This window comes from Cebus imitator, unplaced genomic scaffold (assembly GCF_001604975.1).
Source record: "Cebus imitator isolate Cc_AM_T3 unplaced genomic scaffold, Cebus_imitator-1.0 Scaffold123, whole genome shotgun sequence".
Classification (NCBI taxonomy): Eukaryota; Metazoa; Chordata; class Mammalia; order Primates; family Cebidae; genus Cebus; species Cebus imitator.
The window spans coordinates 2,891,592-2,916,997 of NW_016107438.1; the positions used below are offsets into that span (position 1 = coordinate 2,891,592).

Sequence of the window (25,406 nt, forward strand, 5' to 3'; positions counted from 1 at the left end):
CCACATTCTCTTACTTTGTATCACTCACAACCACTTTGAAACCATTGCTGGGAATGAGTACATTGGACACCCGAACGAAGACTCACCGCTTTCCCCTACAGCTTGGCATGGCATTGCTTCTTTGGATCCCAGTGAGGGTTAAATAGAAGTATAAGTGCAGAGACTTTATAAATTATCAGTCAGAACGGGATGTGTGGGACCATTATTATCATTGGTATAATGTGCAGAAGAAAGATAACTCAGAAAGGTATTCTAGTAGGGTACTGAGAACGCTGGGCCTGAATTGACTACAGGTGGAAAAGGGAGTGGAGCCACTCGTGTGCCCCAGAGTCAGCGCTGCTGCCTCAGCCTCCACGGCTTACCTTTGTCATTGGGGGTGGATGCCAGCTCCTCAGCGGCACCCCGGTGTTCCTCATGACTGGCTGGGCCACAAGGCTGGGGGGATGCCAAGGACATAGAAGGAGAGCTGGCAAGGTTTCCAGGCTCCAGGAGGAGGAGGGGATGATCACAGCTGCCACTCTGGGGAGGAGCTGGGGCCCGGTGCCCATCAGGAATCTCAAGGATCTGACAGGGAAGGATGGTAAAGACTCTCAACCCTGGGTATTTCAGGCCTGCAGCAGCACAGTGACCCCAAGGGTACTCCCCTTGCTGCTGGCATCCTCTGCCCATAACATACAAGCACAGAACACCGTTTCCTCCAGCTGTTTATTTCCCTGGCCACCCCTCAGTCTAGAAGAAACTCCCTCCTGTTTCTCCCATAGCGCTTTGCTCTTATCCCTAATAGCACCTGCAGTCCAATGTACCATTACATATCATCTGTAGGGCTTGATCAATGTGTTACCCCCACGAGACTATAAGCCTCATGAGGGCAGGGACCTTCTGTGCCCTGGGCTCTAGGAACAAAGATGATAATGTATGCTGGAGGGCACAATAGCAGCAAACCACCAGGAGTCTCTAAGTGCTGTAACCATTGCAGAACACATATGCTGATGATCAGCATGTATTACATACCTCCTCACCCCCCTTTAAAAACACTCAATGGTGCTTGAACCTGCAGGTCACCAAATTGTGTGCATGTGTTTGGGTATGTGTAAAATCCTGCATATATGCAAATTAAAATCAACCAGTAGGTAAATCATAAACTGAGAAGTGTACCTATTAGAATTATATTAATACTGGCCAACTAGCATTCCCCAATTGCACTGTCAGTATAAAAATGTGCCTGAGGCTTCGGCAAAGGTAGCACACATTCTGCCTGGGAGTGGAGTAGGGGAGAAGGCTGTGTAGGAGCAGCTGGGCATGAAGGAGGCACACATGTCACCAGGTAGAGATGGAGAAGGGGCAGGGAGCAGCAGGAACTGAGGTGCCCATGCCGGTGCTGAGCACATGGGGAACAGTGAGAACGGACAGACTGGCTGAAGAGGACCCCTGCCTGTTCCTCCCAGCTGGGGAGCCTCCTCTCTGCCAATCCTTGCCCCTTCTCTTTCTACTCAGCCCCACAAAGCCTGCCCTAGTGACATGGGTAAGGCCATTTGAGACTAATAAACTCCATTTGTATTCCTTTTGCAGGCTGGTGTTTGTATACTGCTATTTGTGTAGCCATAGCCTGTGAGGCCCCAGAGAGCAGGACTCCCAGTTCCCGAGTGAGGCACGGAGCGTGGGTGCACTCAGGGTGCGGCCGCTACTCACCCTCAGCAGCTCCTCTTCTCCCTGCTCCTTCACAAACACCTCCTCCAACTCTTGGTTGAGCCCTTCCAGGCTCCTGTGCAGGCAGGGGCTGAGTCGTAAGACAGGGGACCCTGAGGGGAAGCTGGAAGGGGATGCCTGAGGAGGAGGCAAATGATGAAATCACACACGGCCCCACCAAGCCTAGACAGTCATTCGTTCTGACCAGGGGTAGTGGTTATGTCTACATAACAGAATTGAGTGAATGAAGGGTGATTTGGGGACAGTTACAGATTGCAACAGGTTCATTCAGCACAGTTTTCTCCAGAAGTTTGAGCTCTGCGAAGTCTACAGTGTGCTACAGAGTCACTGCATCAATTGTAAGGGGATGGGGGTGGAAGAAAGGGAGATTCAGAACTGCAAGAAGCCCTTCCAATATCACACAGCAAGGCCAAGTTTGGACTAAAACTTCACAAAGCATGCAATGTGGTAGGGGGTCGGTAGCTGCAAGACCCAGGAAACCTCTGCCCACACATGGGGGCCCGCATGGGGGAGAACAAAGGGGAGAGGGCTGGGGGAGGAAACATACCCTCAGTGCTCCCCGCACGGCGTGGTCCCCTGGGAGTGGTGACCCTCGCTCCTTCTCTTTCCCACCACGGCTCAGCTTTGTCCTCTGCAGTTGTTGCTTCAGCTTGGTAATCTAGCAGCCCAGAGAGAGGAAGGGAGAGGCGGATTAAGGAAAGCCAAAGTGCACTGGGTCTTCCAAGGGAGGGGCTCCTGTCAGAGGCCCATGAAGATATACACAAGGAGGATGGAAGTTAATCTTCCATCTCAAAATAGCTCAGTGGTGTGAAAACTGTGATGATCTGTTCCTCAGACGAGTTGGACACCTCACTTAACTAGACGGACTGGATTCCAAAAACTTCAAAATACACAACATGGAAACCATTTTGTCTTTTACAGATTCCAAAGGCATGGACCACCCCTCTATTAATAGCAATGGAAGATGACGTCACTGAATGCCAAGCGCAGTTCACTCCTCACAGTACATTTACAACTATCTCAAAGGCCCTGAGACCAGGAAGGAAGGGAATATTCTCCTGTTTAAAGTAGACTACACTAGGAACAGGAATAGACACCCAACAAGGGAATATTGGATTTCATCTTAACTTTTATATCCTGAGACTATTATAGATTATCATCAACAATTTTGAGTATTATCCCATCACATGTGCAATTCTGGATCTTCTTGCCCTTGGTTGGAAAATGCTCAAGGGATGAAGAGCTATTTAAATATGAGACTAAATTAAATGGAATTCAGAGAGTCGATCTGCTGCCCACAGCCATAAAATTTATGACTAGAGCCAAGAAGAAAGTGCTCTCCAATTTGCTAGTGTGGGTCACTCAGACCACGTCTCCCTATCCTTAGCATGAATAACTTGCTTACTCTGACAATTGAAAAGTTTAAATATTTTTTATTTCCCCCTTTTCTTAAGCTCTCAGTGTATTCACTTCATATTTTCTCATTGTTCTCAGCAACAGAGGGCAGAAGCAAATTCCTCTTGTAAAGGGGTAGAGAGTGAGTCCTAGCGAGTTGACCCTCTCAGGAGCGGCCACACAGCATGTCAGGAGGAGCTGATGGGGTGCCCTGGAATATTCCAGCCTACGGCTTTCTCCCCTTAATCTCAGTGACTTGAGCACTCCTGATGGAAAGGGAGGGCCAGGAAAAAGTGTTTGGAAACATTTCATTATTTTTCCCTTCTTTTAAAAATAAGGCTAGGGCCGGGCGTGGTGGCTCATGCCTGTAATCCCAGCACTTTGGGAGGCCAAGGTGGGTGGATCACCTGAGGTCAGGAGTTCGAGACCAGCCTGACCAACATGGTGAAACTCTGTCTCTACTTAAAAAATACAAAAATTAGCTGGGCGTGGTGGCATGTGCCTGTAATCTCAGCTACTTGAAAGTCTAAGGCAGAAGAATCGCTTCAACCCGGGAGGCGGAGGCTGCGATAAGCTGAGATTGCGCCACTGGACTCCAGCCTGGCCAACAGAGTGAGACTCCATCTCAAAAAAAAAAAAAAAAAAAAAAAAAAAAAAAAAAAAAAAAAAAAAAAAAAAAAATAAAAAAAAAAAAAAAAAAAGCTAGATGAATACTTAAGAAGTAAAGGAGGTTGAGGGCTCCTGATTCCCAGGAGCTCCCTCCTGTCTTCCTCTACTCTGAGCTGCTTATCTGGATCCAACCCCAAAGTAAAGCGAGAACGGTGGCTCCAGCCCTGTGCTTGCTGCTGAAAGACACTAGCAGCCTCTGGCCAAGCCCCTTCCTAGCAGGAGGGTCTGGGGTCCTAAGACCTGGCCACCTGGAGGCTGGGAATCAGCTAGAAAGGAGCCATCTCATCAGGAAAAAACCAGGTCAAGACAGGAGAGGTGAGCAGTATGCCTCTATCGTGGAGCAGACATGTTGCATGGTGCTAGATCAGGAAGAAGCCGCTACCCTAGGCAGGGAGTCAAAGTGGGTAGCTACCTCTTTTCGGTGGTCTGTGCTGCCCCAGGATGCTGAGCGCTTGTGTGCACAAGAGCTGGCCCGCTCACCTTCTAGCTCTTGCCATGACAGGGGCGTCTGCAGGGAGAGAAACACAGTGAGACAGAGCAGCTTCGGCAGGCACTGGGGAACAGGCACACTGTTTCCTGGGTAGAGGTAATGGCCCTTTGAGCCCTTCTCTCCTCTGCTCATCAACCTCTGAACACTCAGTTTTCTTCATTCAGGCTTCTCCACCTGCACTGCCTCCTTCCCAGTTCACATCCTCCAGCAAACCTTCCCTGCTGACCTAATAGGGCCAACCTCCTCTTTACTCCTTTCTGAGCTATACATGTATGATATCCCAGTTATTCCAGCTGATTCTCAATGGTGTGGACAAGCATTGCCACTCCTATCCCAACCAGCTCCAAGAGAATATGGGCTCAGGCTCAGGGAATCACTGGCATTCTTTATTCTTTTGCCGTCTACGTGTCTAGCACAGGCCCAGGCTCCTGGGAGCCTAATAAAAACAAGTTAATACACAGGAGTGCATGAAGGGATGATTAATTAGCAAAACAGGAAAAAGGTCAACACAGGTCCCCTGACCAAAGCAGGGGACTCCTGTAGGGTGCAATGCCTCATTTTTCTCCGCATGTGGAATGAGTGTTGCTCCCCTGACCACCACACCACCAAATAACAGGAAGGAGACAGTTTCAGAAAGGAGAGAGCCACAGTTCTGAATCCAGCCCTGATTCCTGATCCCTCTTAGCCTTATCACTCCTTTTCCTCCTGGAACTGCCCAGCCCCTCAAAAAACAGGGCTCTTAGTCCACATCTCCTCTCCCCTGCTGCACGGAAGACAGTGTCCAAGATGGAGGCAGGGAGAGCTGCAGGACTACTTCCTGAGCCCCCACCCAAGGGAGGAAGCTGTTGGCTCTAAGCATGAAGCCAAAGAGGCCCAGATCCCTCCCCACAACCAGTATCCCTACTTCCATTCCAAGGGAGGGGCCCAAGGGGGAATGCTCCAGTGGAACCCGTTCCTCTCTAACTTCTGTGCACAAGCACAAGCTGCCAAAAACATGAGGGCCTGGGAACCATCTCCTCCAAGAGATCTGCTGACCTCCCCTGAGGGGTTGTTGCAAACAGAAAAGGGGGAGGTTAGGGGAAAAGAAACCCAACTACTCACCACCCAACAGCTGCTAAGAGGAGCTCGGCGGGGGAGTCTGAGCAAGCTTGTGAGAGCAGACGGCCGCGTGTGACAGCTGCAGTGGAGAGAAGCCACTGGGGATTGGGGCTCCCGGGCTCTTCCTTCTCCCAGCTGCTCACAGATCAGCACCTTTACTGGGCCATGCAACATAGCCAGGGAAAGACAACTGCCCTAACTTTCTTGTTCTGATGAGCATCACGAATAAGTAGGTAACACAAGAATCTACAAATGCTAAATAAAGCATCCAGAGATCCATTTCCCCACAATTCCCTTCTTTAGGAAAAGGGCGGATAGCACATCCTTCAGGCCCTTATCTTCAGCACAAACTCTAAAGCCCTCAAGATGAAGCTGGTTCTATCAGTATATAGAAAGCTACTTTCAAATGCCCATGTCTCTCTAAACCAGGGTGCTACCAGACAAACCCTCAGATAAGGCTGGTGCATGCAAGGAAAAGTGAGGAGGAAGCCCATCTCTCCCAGCCACCTCCACCCAGCAGACACACAAAGGAGCCTCCCCTCAAGGCTCCATGACCAACTCTAAAGATGACTACCTCTGCTAATCAAAGCTGAGCCCCACACCCCAATGCAAGCCTGTTGTCCCTGGAAGGTGGCAGAGGCTTTAGAGGAGGGATGACAAAAGCTAAAGGAACCATTCCGCCCATTTCCTCACCTCAGGGAAGATACTGTACTCACAGGTGGGTGGTAACAGGAAAAAAAGCCACATTCAGGCTGCCACTGGTACTACTAACAGATCTTGCAAACTTATCAAGTTCCTTCTTTCTTCTGGGATACGTGAGAGGGTGGAAAGGGAAATGTAGGCTAGCATAGGACTTTAAAAGGATGTGGGGCTGGGCGCGGTGGCTCACGCCTGTAATCCCAACACTTTGGGAGACTGGGGTGGCTGGATCACTTGAGGTCAAGAATTCGAGACCAGCATGGCCAACATGGTGAAACCCTGTCTCTACTAAAAAAACAAAAATTAGCTGGGTGCCTGTAATCCCAGCTATTTAGGAAGCTGAGGCACAAGAACTGCTTGAACTCAGGAGGTAGAGGTTGCAGTGAGCCAAGATCGCGCCATGCACTCCAGCCTGGGTGACAGAGTGAGACTCTCTCAAAAATAAAAAATAAAGCAAAGCAGTAAAAACCACAGCAGCTAGGATCATCTCCTCTCTCAATCCGGGTTACCCCACCTCTCTCCACTCAGCAACCTCTTCCACCAACCGCTGCCCTCTCTGTGTAAACCATACTACTAAGGCCATTGCTTTGTGTCAACACCCAACCCCTGGCCATAGTATTCACCATCTGACCCTTCATCCCACGGGCTCTCCATCCTTGGCTCTCTGTCCTTCCAAGCAAACCCATCTCCCTCTCCTTTTTCTTACCTTACCCCCAACCTCCAAGCCTGGCCGCCCTATCTTAGATGGCCTGTCTGGCCAATTATTCCCATTCTTCTTGACAGGGAGCCTTTCTTAACTTGTCTGCCTCAGGCTGACTGCTCCTCTGCCCTGTGTCTGCTCTTTGCAGATGGGCTCTGAGTGTACATCATTCATGCAATCAACAAACAGTGAATGAATGTACACTGTGTGCAGCACTGGGCATACAACCATGTAGAAAACAACACAAACACTTGTCCCTTCTGAGTTTATGTTCTCATTGGGGAGAAAGTTTAAACAGTGGTAAGGGCCAAGGAGAAAAATACAGCAAAGAAAAGGGATAGGAATATTGGGTAGGGGATACAGCTGGAAATGTCAGGAAGGACCCCGATAAGAAAGTAACATCTGAATAAAACCATGAAGGAGACGAAGGAGTGACCCATGTGGATATCCGAAGTAAGAGTAATCCAGACACAGAGAACACCCAGTGCAAAGGCGCTGTCGCAGCAATGAGCCTGGCATGTTCGAGAATAATAAGGAGGCCAGTGTGGCTGGAGCTGAGTGTGTCAGGAGATGCAGTAACAGGTTAAAAAATGTCCCCTCGAGGGCGTGGTGGCTCACACCTGTAATCCCAGCACTTTGGGAGGCTGAGACAGGCAGATCACCTGAGATCCGGAGTTCAAGACCAGCTTGACAAATATGGAGAAATCCAGTCTTAAAAAAAAAAAAAAAAAAAAAGGCCTCTCAAAGACGAGGAACCTATAAATGTTACCATGTATAGTAAAGTTTTTACAGATGTATTAAGGATCTTGAGATTATCCCAGATTATAATGATAAATACCATTACAAATGTCCTTAAATAAGAAAGAGGCAGGCCAGGCGTAGTGGCTCACGCCTGTAATCCCAGCACTTTGGGAGGCTGAGGCAGGTGGATCAGGAGGTCAGGAGTTCAAGACCGACCTGGCCAACATGGTGAAACCCTCTCTCTACTAAAAATACAAAATTTAGCTGGGCATGGTGGTGTGTTCCTGTAATAACAGCTACAAGCCAGGCGGAGGCAGGAGAATTGCTTGAACCTGGACCCAGGAGGCAGAGGCTGGAGTGAGCAGAGATCATGCCACTGAACTCTAGCCTGGACTACACAGCAAGACTCCATCTTGAAAGAAAGAAAGAGAAAGAGAGAGAGAGAAAGAAAGAGAGAGAGAGAAAAAGAAAGAAAGAAAGAAAGAAAGAGAGAGAGAGAGAAAGAAAGAGAGAGAGAGAGAAAGAAAGAAAGAAAGAAAGAAAAAGAAAGAAAGAAAGAAAGAAAGAAAAAGAAAGAAAGAAAGAAAGAAAGAGAGAGAGAGAGAAAGAAAAGAAAAGAAAAGAAAAGAAAAGAAAAGAAAAGAAAAGAAAAGAAAAGAAAAGAAACGAAACAAAGAAAAGAAAAGAAAAGAAAGTGATGGGGAGATTAGATGTATGCACACCGGAGGATAAAGTGATATGGCCACAGAAGCAGAGACTTGAGTGATGTGGCTGTAACCCAAGGAGTGCCCAGCAGCCACCAGAAACTGGAAATGCAAGGAACAGACTCTCCCAGGAGCCTCCTGGGAGAGCATGGTCCTGCCAACACCTTGAACTCAGTCCAGTGAAACAGAATTTGGACTTCTGGTCTCCAGAACTGTGAAAGAATAAATTTCTGTGGTTTTTTTTTTTTTTTTTTTGATGCAGAGTCTCGCAGTGTCGCCAGGTGCCAGGCTGGAGTGCAGTGGAGCGATCTCGGCTCACTGCAACCTCCGCCTCCCGGGTTCAAGCAATTCCCCTGCCTCAGCCTCCTGAGTAGCTGGGATTACAGACATGCGCCACCACGCCCAGCTAATTTTTGTATTTTTTAGTAGAGATGGGGTTTCACAATGTCAGCAAGGATGGTCTCGATCTCTTGACCTCGTGATCCGCCCACCTCGGCCTCCCAAAGTGTTGGGATTATGGGCGTGAGCCACTGTGACTGGCCACATTTCTGTGGTTTTAAGCCACTAAATTTGAGGTAATTTGTTAAAGCAGCCTCTGAAACCTCATGCAGTAGGTTATCCTGTATTTGAAGTTGTTGACTTGCTGACATCACATTTTTTTTTTGAGATAAAGTTTTGCTCTTGTTGCCCAGGCTGGAGTGCAATGGCATGATCTCGGCTCACTACAACCTCTGCCTCCTGGTTCAAGAGATTCTCCTGCCTCACCCTCGCAAGTAGCTGGGATTACAGGCACGTGCCACCATGCCTGGATAATTTTGTATTTGTAGTAGAGATGGGGTTTCTCCATGCTGGTCAGGCTGGTCTGAACTCCTGATCTAAGGTGATCCACCCACCTCAGCCTCCTGAAGTGCTGGGATTACAGGCATTAGCCACTGTGCCCGCCCATCAGTGCATATTCTCAAGGCAGGAATGTACATAGGTATGGGCTGTAGCACCTCCTAAACTGGGAGTGCCCAGAGTGGGGACCATGTCCCCAGTTTCCAGTGCCCTAAGTTGGATAGGACTCCTCTTCTGAGTCTCATCATGGAACACAGAAAAGTCACAGCTAAGAAAAGCTCCCCTTCAAAACGCGAACCTGGTCAGGCATGGTGGCTCGAGTCTGTAATCCCAGCACCTTGGGAGGCCAAGGCAGGAGGATTGCTTGAGACCAAAAGTTCAAAACCAGCCTGGTCAACATAGCGAGACCCTATCTCTATAAAAGAAAAAATTTTAAATTAGCCAGTTATGGTGGTAAGCATCTGTAGTCCCAGCTACTGGGGAGGCTGACGCAGGAGGATCGCTTGCACCCAGAAGTTTGAGGCTGCAATGAGTTATGATTATACCATTGCACTCCCGCCTAGGCAACAGAGTGAGACCCTGTCTCAAAAAGAAAAGCTAACCTCTGGCCACAACAGGGGTCATGCCATGCTGCTTGGCCATTCTAAATGACCCTTTGGAAGCAGGGTAGAGTTTGAGCTCAGCAGATGAAAAGGTCATGTTTGTCACTGGGTGGGGCTCATGCATGTAATCCCAGTACTTTGGGAGGCTAAGAGGCGGATCACCTGAGGTCAGAAGTTCAAGACCAGACTGGTCAACATGGTGAAACCCTGTCTCTACTAAAAATACAAAACAATTGGCGGGCATGGTGGCACACACCTATAATCCCTTGGGAGGCTGAGGCAGGAGAATTCCTTGAACCTGGGAGGCAGAGGTTGCAGTGAGCCGAGATCGAGCCACTGCACTCCAGCCTGGCTGAAAGAGCGAGACTCTGTGTCAAAAATAAAAAAAGAACAGAAAGTCACGTTTGTCAAGGGGACTCATGCACTGAAACAGCTCTGACACCCTGGCTCAGGGGAAGCAGCTGAGGGAGAAGTAGGACAGCTTCTGACCATGAGTGGCATGGGCCAGCTGTGCAGATGATGCTCAGGTTATGCAAAACTGGATGTGGCTAGACCAAGGAAGCTTTGCCTGGGATTGAGATCCCAGAGCAACATGTGGAAGGACAGCTGGGCATGGGGGTGGGGGACAGTTTCCCATAGAGCCATCTAATATAATGAGAAGGAGGGGCAGGATGAAGCTGAAAACACTCCAAACTGGAATCTCTCAGCCTCTAGCCCAAAAGTTTCTACTTAGACTCCAGGACCGCAAGCAGCAAAGTCCTGGCCCTCACTGTATCCAGTGACCTTGGCACCTGAGTAAGCTCCATGTGTGGAGCTGGGCTAGGCCCTGGGAATGTAACCCACTCTCCCTGCATGGGACTGTCAAGCAGCATGGTGCCTGGCTTGGTGCAGACTATGTGTTCAACTGGAATTCTGCAGGGAATCAGTCCCTTAGGTCTTTGGCCAAACAAAAAGGCAGGAAAAGGCTCTGAGGGTGGTCTGCTGCCCAGCACTGAAAACTGGCTGCAAGTGGCCACGGCCACCATCTCTGGCCCTACAGTGACTATGCAACCGTCAGATTTTCCATCATGGCCCCATTTTCAAATATTTGGTACTGTTGTCAAACTGCTGAACAACTGGTCCTGATCGCCAATCTGGAAAACAGGCACTGTGCCCAGGCCCCCACACCCACAAAGAAAAACATTTTTTAGAAGGTCTGTGATAGACTGCATTGTGTGTCATTGCTGTTGGGGCACTGGCTTGGGAAGGCAGGGAGGATAGTACATAGGTAGGGGAAAGACACAGAAAGAGAAGTCTTCCCGATGGGCATGCCCACCTTCACCTCTGGCCTTCCTCACATTCCATGCGGTTTGTCAAGACTCAAGCTTTTTTTTTTTTTTCCTAAAGGGTAAGTCGGGGCTAAAGAAAAAAAGTATCCTATCATAGAAGCTTCCCCACCTTACCTGGGGAATGCAGAGAGGATGGGGCTGGGGATGAGTAGAATGGGGGCTGGGTTGGGCAGGGCAGGTACCCAGAGTCCTATCTGTCAGCAAGATGAGACCAACAGGGGAACTTTGCTCAAACAGTCATTCCAGCTGTGATGAGACCACTTCCTCCCTCCAGAAAAGTACACAAAGACTCAAAGGTTTGCACAGCAAGAAGGGAGAGAGGTAATCTCAGCCACTGGCATGTACTGCCCTCACCCGCCCTGGCCTGGGCTCAGCCACTAGGAGGGGCCAACACAAAGCAACAGGTGGCCAGCTCTAGTTTACCAACTGACCTGGTCATCCCTCTCCCACTGCTCAAAACATGCAGCACCTCCAAAGCCACTTCTTCCCCAATTACCATGTTCACATCTCCTCCTTCTAAAAACAACCAATATCCCAAATAAGGTCTATCTACACCCTTCTTATTTCCTTGCCCCAAATATTTGGGTAATCCAACTCTCCATGTCAGACTGTAGATGGCCTAAGGACGATCCTTTGTAACCACCTAAAAGCTTAAAACACAATGAAGGAAGAAATACTAGGATGAGATTGTTGGCCCTGCTGGGCTGTATAAAACAACTGAGAGTTTTTCGCTCCATCTTCTGCCCTGTGAAGCAGCCTCAAGTCTGTAGCAGGCCTGGCTGTCTAGACGGTAGTGTTCCATGCTTGCTGCTTAGATCTGAAGCTGGCTTGCAATGGGCAGGGCCCTGGTCTCCTCTCAGGGATTCAGAGGAAGGAGCTGCTTAGCCTGAACCATAACTGTAGCTGCTGACCTCACTGGAATGCCAGGGCTGCTGTCTGTGGGTGGAGGGAGGCTAGGCAAGTAGGACAGTAGTAGTGAGTGTCAGCCAGTGAGGGAGGATGTAGCAGAATATAAATACTACACTGGTGTGGCTAGAAGAAAATGGGCAGACAGTGAGGGGAGGGGTAGGAACAGCACCCCCCTTCCCCCCACCGAGTTAAGGCAATTGGAAAAGTTTCTGGCATTAGTTTTTTGGGTTTTTTTTTAGATGGAGTCTCGCACTGTTGCCAGGCTGGAATGCAGTGGTGCCATCTCCGCTCACAGCAACCTCCACCTCCCAGGTTCAAGCCATTCTCCTGCCTCAGCTTCCCAAGTAGCTGGGATTACAGGAGTGCACCACCACGCCCAGCTAATTTTTGTGTTTTCAGTAGAGACAGGGTTTCGCCATGTTGGCCAGGATGGTCTCAATCTCCTGACCTCGTGATCCGCCCGCCTTGGTCTCCCAAAGTGCTGGGATTACAGATGTGAGCCACTGTGCCTGGCCCTATTAGTCCATTTTTTAACAGCTGAAAAGCTTTCAAGGACTTTGGTAGATTCCGCCACCCTCCCTTCCCTCTGCCCCTGTCCCTCTCCATACACCTTCATATCTTCCCAGTCAAACCTCTCCTTCCTCTCCAGTCCTTTCTGAGTGATATCCCAGTACTCAGTAGGGAAGGAAGACCAGTTACTTAGGGAGATGTCAGGCGAGCCTCAGCCCTCCACAGTGTAACACTAGTGTTAAATAGGGTAGCTTGGACAAGGCCAGGGGGCTCAAGCAGGAATTTGAATGGAGCCCAAAACCTAGAAGCAGAAAATTCCCAGAAGACCAGGAATGAAAGATGGGTAGAATGCATATTTTGGTTTGGAAGCCTAGGTTGATCAGAATTCTCCACGTCCTGACTGTAGCCACAATATTGACAGGTTGCTAAGAGTTCCTCGAGGACTGGAGCCCATCCCAGGGAAAGAGGAAAGCTGCATGGCTTGGCCTTGCCAGACCCGCCGAGGCTCATCGCTGACCTCTGTCTTCCTGTGGCAAGAAGCCCAGACTTGTTATATAAAAGATCTGGCCTGCAGCTGGAGCCTGAGCAAAAACACACGGCCTAGGGCCCATGCCTCTAAATCTGGCCAGGGAACATCTAAGGCCAACCCTGCCTTGAGTTGACAAAGAGAAAGCTATCTGAGGAGTGGGATGGTGACTTCCTAGAAGGCAGAAACAGGAAATGACAGAGGCAGAAATAGGTGGGCTACACAGAAGCCTGTCATCTGACAAAGGGGGATGCAATAATGAGATTACACAGTCAAAGCAATCTCAAGTCCTATTCCTCCAGGAAGCCCCCCTTGACTACAAACATACTTGGACTAAGCACTCCCATCAAAAGACAAAATTATGTGTGCTCCCGGGCCTGTGAGGAGGAAGCGTAATTTATCCTACTTGCCTTTTCCAAAGGATAAAGGGAATGGCAGTGCCCAGGGCTCCCAGGAAGGAAGCCTACTCTCCCTCCTTCCTGGAGTGTATTCTCCCTTCACAGTCTATTTGTAGATCCAAAGAGGGCCATGATTTTAACTGCAGCAAATTCTTGTTGGTTCAAGGTGGGGTATTCCCATGAGAATTCCCCTTCTCTAAACTTTGCCAGATATTTGGCGCCATCTCATCCCTTGGCTGTCTGTTCACTGGCCCTCATAGAACTGGAATCCAGACTCATAGAGGCCAAATCTTGTCCTCATTTCCTTATTCTTCATTCCAACATGCCAACAACAGTACTGGGCATTCAAACGTTCACTAACAACATTTGAAAATGGATTGCATTAACAAAATAAATAAAGGAAAGAAACTGACATGATGTGCTCAAAAGAGGTGCCAAGCACTTCCATGTGTCATTTGGCTACCACACAACCTACATGGAGGCAGACCAGGCACTCTCTACCCAGTTCACAAAGAAAGAGCTGACTTGCCCGATGTCACCCAGGATGAGGGCTGACTCTGACCCTCGTGTCCTAGCCACACTGTTTCCGCCTATCTCGAAATAACTCATTTGCTCTGAAGTTGAACGAGAGTGGGTTTAAACTGCATCGAAAGGGAGATTTGACCCTTAACAACTTAGCTGCTAAGAATGAAGTCCGGAATCAGATTAAGAAATGTCTGTATAGGCAGGGCGCGGTGGCTCAAGCCTGTAATCCCAGCACTTTGGGAGGCCGAGGCGGGTGGATCACAAGGTCAAAAGATCGAGACCATCCTGGTCAACATGGTGAAACCCCGTCTCTACTAAAAAATACAAAAAATTAGCTAGGCATGGTGGTGCGTGCCTGTAATCCCAGCTACTCAGGAGGCTGAGGCAGGAGAATTGCCTGAACCCAGGGGGCGGAGGTTGCGGTGAGCCGAGATCACGCCATTGCACTCTAGCCTGGGTAACATGAGTGAAACTCCGTCTTAAAAAAAAAAAAAAAAGAAATGTCTGTATAATTTCACATATGAGATGGCTTCCTGCTCTGGCCAATGCTAGCTTATCCAAAAATTGATGAACGAACTGGATGATCTGGAGAGAGTTTTCCCAAGCTTGGGATTCTTAATGAAAAGATTGTCCTAAGGAAAAATAATGAAGGAGAGGAAACTGGCTTCCCAGTCCTTGAATGGGTACACTGAAATCTCAGATGAGGCTGCTGGCAAGGAAGAACTCCCCATTATCTGAGAACTTCCATTCCTATGGCTCCAGTGGGATCTATTCTGGCTCAGCGTAATTTTTGGCCACCTCTTTGTCTGGGAAATACAAACTCAATAGAATGTTGGCCTTGGTTTAATTTTAGCAAGGTAAATCTCATTTTTTAAAACCTAGAATAAACTCCAAAGTCAGCTAATATTACCCTGACACAAATACTCAAAGCTAAACTGAAAAATCCAGACTGACTTCTCTCTCCCACCAGGCGGGTGGAATGCAAACTCATTTCCATGTAAGTTTACAAAGAAAAACAGGCTGGTAAATTCGCCGGGTGTGGTGGTGGGCACCTGTAATCCCAGCTACTCGGGAGGATGAGGCACGAGAATCACTTGAACCTGGGAGGCGGAGGTTACAGTGAGCCACAACAGTGCACTGTACTCCAGCCTGGGTGACAGAGGAGACTCTGTCTCAAGAAGATAAAACATTACATGAATAATATATACAACCAAAACCCAAGACAAATCATCGCAATGATTGAGAGCTGGTAGGACGACCAAAGGCCTCCTCAGCCAGCCCTCCCACCCCATCCTCATCCCTTATCCCATCATTACCTGGGTGGCCTTGTCATTGGTGCAGCAAGTGAAGGCCCCATCAGCATCTCGTGGCCACTGGCCCAGAAGGTAGGAGCTGAGGATGGTGTCCAGGGAGAATGTACGCCGGACCTGGGGTGGCTGAGGCCTACACACTGACTTTTCTGGGGCCACCGAGCATGGGACGCTGGCTGCAAGAGAACACGGCCCAAACACCTTGCCATCAGCATGGAAGAAGGAGACGTGGCAGTCACCTTCCTCTTCTAAGAGATGTGGGCTACCTGCCCCACTCATACCCACCACCATCCTCAAAGAATTTGAAACAGCCTGAAATAGCACATATGGTCTGACAAGAGCTTTCCTGACTTATTCAGCTCACCTTTATGATGGGAAACAATTTATACCATTTTACTTTGGACTTGGAGTTACTTTATAAATGTCCTCTATCCTTTTCCTGCTCCTAATGGACTATGAACAGTGAACTCCTGGACCTTCACACTGAGTTTCCTGAGAGCAGCACTGTTTCCCATCATTGAAGACAGAACTCTAAGTGGATAAAAAACAAATTTTCTTCTTTTATCTCCTGCCCTTCTTCCTCCCTCCAGCACCTTTGCAGGGCTTAGACACTGCACAAATTCAATCCCTTAACTGAAGGCCTCCTCTTCCTCATCATAGTTCCCTCAGGACTGGTTAGCTCCCCGGGGAACCCAGGTGGCTGACATACAGGAACTACTTTCAATTATCCAGGATTGAGGAATCTACTTTAGGGAAATACCCAGGTCTTTTGGTTCTCTCCTCTGTCTTTGACTTCTATCTAAATGGGACAAAAATAAAGCAATTATAAATCTGTTCACAGGCTGGGCAGCGGTGGCTCACACCTGTAATCCCAGCATTGTGGGAGGCTGAGGTGAGCGGATCACTTGAGGTCAGGGGTTTGAGGCCAGCCTGGCTAATGTGGTGAAACCCGTCTCTAACAATAATACAAAAATGAGCCAAGCGCCAAGCGTGGTGGTGGGCACCTGTAATCCCAGCTACTCAGGAGGCTGAGGCACAAGAATTGGTTGAACCTGGGAGAAGGAGGCTGCAGTGAGCCAAGATCATACCACTGCACTCCAGCCTGGGCGACAGGGGTAAGACTCTGTCTCCAAAAATATATTGAATAAATAAGTAAGTAAATAAATAAATCTATTCCTTTATTTTTACTTTGGTTAAAGCTTTCTGGGAGGAGGTAAAAGCTGAAACTGTGGATAAAATGTAAGGGTATTGGAATCATCAGGAAGTTGCAATCATCTAAGTTGACCCTGTTTTCCATGGTCACATTCAAAACACTCTACTATCTTAAAATCTATAAATCTGTTTCATTTAAACAGAACAAAATGCTTTCACATCTGTAGTAATCCCCTAATAAGTCATGTGTATTTAGCACAGCAAAAAGAACTGGGAGCTGTAGGTATAAATAAACCTCAAGAACATTATATTAAAAAGACACTAAAAGGTTGGCAGTTCCTCAGAAAGTTAACATAGAATTACCATATGACCCAGCGATTCCACTCCTAGGTATATACCCACAAAGGACCAAAAGCATGGACTTGAAACATTTTTCACAATGGCCAAAAGGTGGGAGAAACCTGAGCATCTACAAATGGAGAAATGGATAAACAAATGCAGCATGTACATACAGTGGAATGTTATTTAGTTTTTCAAAAGGAAGGCAATTCTGACGCATGCTACAATACAGATGATGCTGAGTTAAGCCAGACAAAAGGACAAATATTGTGTTTTTCTTGAGGTACCTAAAATACGCAAAAAAAAACCACACAAAAAAACAAAAACAGAATAAACTTTACCAAGGGCTTAGGAGGAGGACAGGGAGTGGGAGTTATTGTTTGATGGATAGAGTTTCTGTTTGGGATGAAAAACTTTTGGAAATGGACCCTGGTTATTGCTGCACAACATTGTAAATGTATGTAATGCCAGTGAACATAAGCTTTTATGGTTCAAATAATAAGTGTGTATTTTACTACAATAAAAAAAGGATACTAACAACACTACCTCCATTCTAAATTTATTGAAGCATTTACATACATTTTGCCATAATCAGTAGTACTATATTATGTTCTGCCTGGTTCCACCTATTTCATATACCCTTTCCTATGTATTAACAATGTACATATTTGTTATTTTACTTTATGAGATGAAATTTTGCTCTTGTTGCCCAGGCTGGAATGGAATGGCATGATCTCAGCTCACCACAACGTCCACCTCCCAGGTTCAAGCGATTCTCTGCTTCAGCCTCCCAAGTAGCTGGGATTATAGGCACACACCACCATGCCTGGTTAATTTAGTACTTTTAGTACAGACAGCGTTTCTCCATGTTGGTCAGGCTGATCTCGAACTCCTGACCTCAAGTGATCCACTGACTCTGACTCCCAAAGTGCTGGGATTACAGGTGTAAGCCACTGTGCCTGGCTCATATTTGTTATTTTAAAAGACTGTATAATATTCCTCCAAGTTGATATGCACTAGTTTGCTTAGCCATTCCCATATTTTTGTCTTTTCTTTTTTTATTTTTATTTTTTGAGTCAGGGTCTCACTATGTTGCCCAGACTGGTCTTGAACTCCTGGGCTCAAGTGATCCTCCTGCCTTGGCCTCCCAAAGTGCTGGGATTACAGGCATGAGCCACCGCACCCGGCCCATTCCTATATTATTGAACATCTGAGGGACTCCTCTCCAATTTGGGTATCAAAAATGTTACCACATGGCCAACTCTTACTCTGTGTTTTTATCTAATCCCTGGCATAGTTCTAGATCATCTCACTCAGCCATCATATAACATGTACTTCTTTAAAACAAGTGAATAATTTATAACTACAACAGTACTAAATGTGAACCGTAAAAAAGTCAGGAAATACATAAATATAAACAAACAGAAAAAAACGCTCACGGCCATGCGTGGTGGCTCACGCCTGTAATCTCAGCACTTTGAGAGGCTGAGGCGAGTGGATCACCTGAGGTCAGGAGTTCAAGACCAGCCTGGCCAACATGGTGAAACCCTGTGTTTTCTTGTTAAAAAAAAACAAAAACAAAAACAAACCCTTACCTCTCAACACTCAGAGATTACCAATGTTATGAGAAATATAAACTTACAGGTCTTACCTCTTCTGTGTGTGTGTGTGTGTGTGTGTGTGTGTGTGTGCGCGCGTGCGCATATACATATATATATATGTGCTTTACAATTTACAATGGGATCATACTGTACATATTGTTTTGCTTTATGTTTTTACCTTATAAACATCTTTCCAAATCAATATCATGTTGATATATTGAATTAAAATTATATACATAAAACACATCATTTTAAATGATCTTAACATTCCTAGGTTAAACCTCTTCAAAGGCTCTCTTTCAAAGATGGAGGTAAAGTCTCATTCTTCCTCAAGGTCGCTAAATCTCAGAAAAACTATACTGCATACCATTTCCCACCCATGTCCCAAGCCTTCCCTCCTCGGAGATTCTGCATGGGTCCAAGGTTAAAATCTGTTCATCTGTCAGGGCCAGCCTTATTGCTTCCCCTCCACCAAGCCTTCTGCATCCACTGGAATCCCTTGGAAGCAATGTCTTGGAATTTTCTGTTTCCTCAGTACTTTGTACTCTTCTAGTAATGGGCACCCTCTCTTGAGGAATAGGGTATTTGTAACTCCTAGATAATAAACAGCCTGAGGCCAAGGATGGGCTCTGATTTCTCTTTGTATCCCCCACAGTGTCTAAAGCATAGGGCTGGCAATTGGCAGGCACCTAAGTATTTGAATAAAATTTAAAAATCACAAGAAGCGTAGACTGGCTCTAATTTTACCAGGGATTCTGACTCTGCATGCATGCTCAACCCACCCACCTAGAGTAAAGAGCCCATCGCTGCTTGTCTTTTTTTCTCTCTCTGAGGCTTAGGAAAGTCCAACCTCTTTCTTAACCTTCCTGCAACCTTGTTGCCTACCAAGTTGGTGACAGGCATGCTGGGTTCAAGCCGCAACTTTATCTCACCAGCATTTCAACCACTCATTTTCCTAACCTGGGTTTAAAATCAAAAGGTAGCAATCCAGATATTTCTGGGAGCTTCTGACCCACATCAGCAGCCAGCTCAGGCCAAAATGCTGTCCTATGGGCCTCCAAAACTGTCTATTAGAGTCCAGTGACAAGGCAAGGACTCTGGAAAGCGGATTTACAAAATTACATGACAGATAACCAAAGAGGCAGATGGGCCACCGACGACCAAGTGATTGGCATAAGGGGTAGGATGTCATAATCCTAAAGGCTGCTTCACCAGTTTCAAAGGAAAAGGAGTAGGACTCCAGGGCTGAGATAAGTGACAGGAGAAAGGTTTCCTGGAGCTACTTCTCCCATGCCCTCATCTGAAGTCCATGCACAAATCCCTTTTAGATTCTTTCCTTACTGAGACCCTAAAGCTATCCCACGTTTACGTTGTACTTTCAAGTTTTGCCCCATCCCCACAAAGTACTTTGGTGTGCTGTCATCTTTTACACTCCTGTCAGCTGTAAAAGGGGATAGGGAAAGACTGATAAGGAAGACTAAGGCACAAAGAAGCTTAGTCTCTGATTAGACTCCATCACTCTATAAGTCAGCAGCAGTCCCAGATATAAATCCCAGCCTCCTTCCTCCTAATTCAATCTTCCAACTACTCACTGAGGCTCACATCCCTCTTCTATCAGGACCCCTCTGAGGCTGCTGAGACACCTGCCTAGACACCTGGAGGATGAATTGTATTTATTTATTTATTTAGAGACGAAGTCTCACTCTGTCGCCTAGGCTGGGGAAGAATCGCTTTTATTTATTTAGAGACGGAGTCTCACTCTGTTGCCCAGGCTGGAGTGCAGTGGCACAATCTCTGTTCGCTGCAGCCTCCGCCTCCGGGGTTCAAGCAATTCTCCTGCTTCAGCCTCCTGAGTAGCTGGGACTCCAGGCATGCACCACCATGCCCAGCTAATTTTTGTATTTTTAGGAGGGACAGGGTTTCACCACGTTGGCCAGACTGGTCTCAAACTCGACCGCCCGCCTCGGTCTCCCAAAGTCCTGGGATTGCAGCTGTGAGCCACCACGCCTAGCTGCTTTTTTACTGAAAGCTTCTTTTTAGCATCTAATGTAAGAGATGGCAGGCCCAATCCTATTGTTTCCAATGACCTATTTTTTGTTTGCTTTTGTTTGTTTCTTGAGGAGGAAGTCTTTGAAACTTGGAGTAAAGGACTCTATTATCTCCTAGGGATAACTTTAACCCATTTTATATTCGTTTCCATCACCCTTCATATCCTATCAATGAGTCAAATCTTTAGGACAATAATCATAGGTGGTACTTTGCTCCCAGTACTCACAGAGCTGGGGTGCACTCAAAGTCCTGGAATGTGATGTGAGAATCCAATCAAGGCATTTTGGTAAACTCTACATTCTTTCCAGCTGCCTCTGAGCAGTTATCCATTAAGACTCTGGACTTGGTGGGTACTGACTTGTTCCTCCATTTATAAAAAAACGTCACACAAATAGCAGAAAATAAATAAAAAGGGGCAAAAAAGGAGGGAGGGAAAGGATTGAGGAGAAACCAAGGAACCCCCAATCCAGAATCTGCAGCCCCTGACTCCCTCTCTTCTGGCAGACGTGCAAGGATCTCACTACATCTAAATCAAACAGGAAGACTTGCCTCAGTTTCTTTTCCTTAAATGAACAGACAGCTGGGCCTCAGCCTTATTTCCACAGAGGCCACATCCTGGTGTAGGGTGCTGGCACAGCACCTTGCTGGCCATAAGATGACAAAATTACCTTCTGTCTCAGAGCCCTTAGCAAGGCTCCACCACCCTCCCAAATCTCCAAATTCTTGGCATGTCCCAGCTCTTTTGAGGAGGCTAAAATATCATATTGGCTTTAAGCCTAGGAAATAAGGGAGGGGACTTTTTTTTAAAAATTAGATTTTTGGCTGGGCGTGGTGGCTCATGCCTGTAATCCAAGTACATTGGAGGCCAAGGTGGGTGGATCACATGAGGTTGGGAGTTCAAGACCAGCCTGACCAACATGGTGAAATCCTGTCTTTAAAACAAAAAATTTTTTCATTAGATTTTAATAGTTATAAATAAAAACTACCACTTATTTCACAAACCTCCTTGAAAGTGGTTTGGTAAACAACTGCTTCTTTGGACATCAAAACTGGTTAAGGGCTAAAACAAGGTGTCAATTTCCCCCAAATACAACACGAACCAAAGCCAAAATGAGACACTTGACATGTCTTGTGCCATCCTTGAAGGGGCTGCAGGCTGGTGCAGTGTGCTCCCGCCCCGATATCTAGTAGGGGCTAAGAGGTAGGGAGTGTAGGTCTGACTGCAGCTCTGCCTCCCTGTGGTGTGACTGCAGCCAACGCCATCCAACCTCAACCTCACTGGTCTTGCTCTCCCTCTGGCACAATCCTGGCTAAGTTACCTCTTAGGGATGTTGGAAAAAAATGAAGAGATGCAAATATACTTTAAAGCCTTAGTTAGAAAAATTATGCCAAATCAACATCCTTTAGGATCGAAGGTGTAGGTGAAGGAGTCAGGAAAGAGGAGACTACCCAAAGACCTGCAAAGTAAGCCCTAGCCCCTGTATCCATAGGCCTATACTCTCCTGGCCCCATGGGAAGGTGCCCATTTTTAATGTCAAAGCCCTTTCCTTTACTACTGACAGTCTAACCCAGGAATAAATGATGCAGGGGAATATAAAGCTGCTTGCAGACCTGGGCATCACCAGCTTCAGGTCAGCACTTCTTCTGCCCAGTGAGACTGACCTCAATAGAGAACATCCCCTAAGAAATCTTCTAGGTGAGCCTCATTGAGATAGTTGCTCTTGGGCTTATCCTCCGAGGGCATACTGGAAAGATCTGGGCATCAGGTTCTGCCCTGCACTTGTGTGATTATTGTTAAAGGAGAAGCAGCATTGAGAAGTCACAACAGTTGCTTGTGGTTTGAAGATGAACTGGTTTCACTTCTGGAAAGTACCCCTCTCGGATTTAGGAAACAGGGGAGGGAAATACGACAATAGGCTTCCCTATCAAAGAAGAGAAGCCCGTATCATGACAGGCCATGACAAAGCAGCAGGCTGCTGGGGCACCGGCTGGGTGGCTGAGGAGGGTGGAGTGTCCTGTTTACAGCACCATGGGGTATTATCAGCCCATCGCATGCAGCAGCCTCCACAGCCAACCACCTGGTGAAGCACCCTGGCATTGGGCCAGGCCATTTCACCATGTAGCTGGGCAGTGGCGGATGCTTTGGTTCTTGGGCAACAGCAAATGGAAAAAACAAAACAAAACAGCACACACCGGAGATAAGAAGCCTTAGGTGCTATCTTCCAGAGCCACTTGGTCCTGTCTCCCAACTGCTATACTAGTATGGCTTTAGGGAGAGGGAGCTATGAGCGGAAAGGGCCAGTGGTCAAGTGTCTGCCTGCTGGAGGAAAGTCAACAGGGCAGAAGGCACACAAACAGCAGGTAAGACAATGAACCAAGAGCAGAAGATGGGCCTGGCACACTGCAGCAGACTGATGCCTTCGGTAAGCAGATTTTGAGCACTCACTACGAGCCACCTCACTGTGATAAACACTGGAGGATTAAGACAAGGACCTGCTGATGAGATTGAAGTGAGCAACGCTGATGCAACTTATTTCTAAGTGAAAGGCTACAGGCACAACCCCTAGGGGATATTCCCCCAGGAAATGCCTCTTCAGAAGGACCACCAATTTGTCTCTGCTGTTCCCAATATCCCCTGCTAAAAATCAGCTCAGGCATGACCATACCAGCATATCCCCCCTACAGGTACCTAAAGGAGAAGGGTGACAGCTCTTAAAAGAAGGGCAGAAATGGTATTAGAGGAAAGACAGTAGATAATGCAGGAACTGAGGCATTGTGGCCGCTCTTCTCAGCATGACCAGAGATAGTCTGTGGGGTGGAGGCTTAGCAGTTTGTGATGGGAAATCAGCCCCTGACCAATGGGTTCTAGCTGGGCATCTCGGGGGCGTGCTCCACTTATTTCACTCTCTTTGGGATGATGCAGGAGAGAAAAGCCGGGGAAATAACGACAAAGCTACTCTCCACCCATCGTAGTCATCCCAAAATACCCAAGAAGGACTACAGGAGGAAAATGAGAGAGACAGCCAATGAGATCTCACACGTGGCAAAAACTCAACAACGAGCTGGTTCGACAAACAAGTTATGAGTCATTTTCTCATGGCACCAAGACTTGAAGCATAGCTAGTACTAGTCTTCTCATTTACCCTGTTTTTTGTTTTTATTTTTTTGATCTCACCTCTTCTCTTAAAGAGAAAATAACTCTTATTACCATAACAGAAACTATGCACATGTTAGAGGAAGGAACGCAGATGAGCAAAAACTGAAAACGATCAACTATGCATGCCCCCACTCAGAGATCACCACTGTGCTCACCAATCCTCATCTCTCTCCGTGCACAAGCCTGCATAAGTATTTTTAGTAAAATGAGGTCATAGTATACATGCTTTTCTACAACCTGTTTTTTTCAGTCAATGATCTTCACTTAAGGAGGAGAAGCAGGCAGGGTCAGAGCAGTGTGGTTGGACACAGGGGGAGCAGATCCTGTCCTGTCCTGTCCTAACTGTGATGCAGCATTTCTGTTAGAGGGAAACGTTCATCTGGAGTAGGAGAGCAAAGTAAAACAGAGATTCAGAATTTCTAAACATTTCCCCAGTAACAGATTTGCAGCAAGCAGGGGAAGTTCCTCCTAGCAGCTTCACAGGGATTATTTTTCTATTTCAGTACATTTGTTAGGATTAAATAGTGCAGGCCGTCTTCTGAGCTCCCTGTGGTCCATTGCTGCTTAACTGCTTAACTAGGGATGCATGGGTTTTGTGGGGAAGTTGTGGTGAAACTGAAATTTCAAATATGACTGGACAAGAGTTAGAAGCTCTCCTTGGAAAGCCCAAGGAGACCCCATCCATCCCAGCTAAAAAAATTAAATCTGGAGCTCCAAACACTTCAACAACACTTCTTTCAATAGCTATCCTTAACTGGAAGAAGAAAATAAAGAAACTACGTTAGAAAGAAAGAAGAAAAATATTACATCCCATGTTATCCCTACTACCAATAAGACTTACTACCCCAAATGAAAAAAAGAGTGATATTTGTACACACATGAAAAACTTCTCAGCCAGGCTCTCAATTAATTACTGACTCCATATTTAAGTGTACAGCTTAAGTGAGAGCCACTGAAAGCATTTCTGGCTGTATGTCCGACTTCCCAAGATGCAGACCACATCTGTAGGCAGCTGGAGAGACAGGCCAAGAGAAACCCTTCTGGAGATGTCATTGTGGGAAAAAAATAAGGACTACATTGGCTCTTTGTAACAGCAAGGAGAACAAGGATGATCCCAAAGTGTATGTGTGTATATGGAAAGAGCAGACAGCAGTTACTTAGACATTTGTTCAATTCTCAAGAAGCTGGAGTTAGAAGAAAAGGAAGTGGTGTGAACTTTTCACCTTTTATCTGAATTCTCTGAAGAGGAGTTCTGTAGGATTTCAACATTCTTAAAACAAAACAAAACACTAGCAGTTACTGATTGGAACATACTTTCCTTTGGGATCTACATGGCCTTTGCAGTAATAGCAGAAATAGCACGTAGCCTAGCCCCTTACCTCTAAAAAAAAATCCTTACTCTATGGTTATTTGGGAGTGATGGATTTCTGCAGGGCTATTTTAAACTCAAAGGACAGGCATAAACCCTTCATATCTTCACTTCTCACAGGAAGCTGATTCCCATCAAGTGGGAAAGAAATCATGAAGCCCAATCAGCTCTTAAGTAGTGTTTTTAAGGCCGGGCACAGTGGCTCACACCTGTAATCTCGGTACTTTGGGAAACCAAGGAAGGCGGATCACAAGGTCAGAAGTTGGAGACCAACCTGGCCAACATGGTGAAACCCCTTCTTTACTAAAAATACAAAAAACTAGCCGGGTGTGGTGGTGCACGCCTGTAATCCCAGCTACTCTAGAGGCTGAGGCAGGAGAATCACTTGAACCCAGGAGGTGGAGGTTGTGGTGAACAGACATCAGGCTATTGCACTCCAGCCTGGGCAACAAAGCAAGATTCTCACACAAAAAAAGTAGTGTTTTAAGAAAGGTGAAGGAAAAAACAGATTAGGGAGGTTCAAAGACAAAAAAACCTCACAAGAGGACAACTGATAGAAACTGTATTCTGATTTCTGTTCTGGATATGTGC

General features: G+C 46.9%; 1 protein-coding gene across 1 annotated transcript in view; it reads right to left on the reverse strand.

The window, feature by feature from the left end:
• FAM117A (family with sequence similarity 117 member A) overlaps nt 1-25,406 on the reverse strand; it is a 52,170-nt gene that overhangs the window by 5,694 nt on the left and 21,070 nt on the right. The window contains exons 2-6 of the mRNA XM_017540095.2: nt 15,155-15,324; nt 4,184-4,279; nt 2,255-2,365; nt 1,690-1,824; nt 363-564 (exon numbers count right to left, since the gene is read on the reverse strand). Coding sequence (XP_017395584.1) covers nt 363-564; nt 1,690-1,824; nt 2,255-2,365; nt 4,184-4,279; nt 15,155-15,324 — 714 coding nt within the window. The remainder of the gene's footprint in view (nt 1-362; nt 565-1,689; nt 1,825-2,254; nt 2,366-4,183; nt 4,280-15,154; nt 15,325-25,406) is intronic.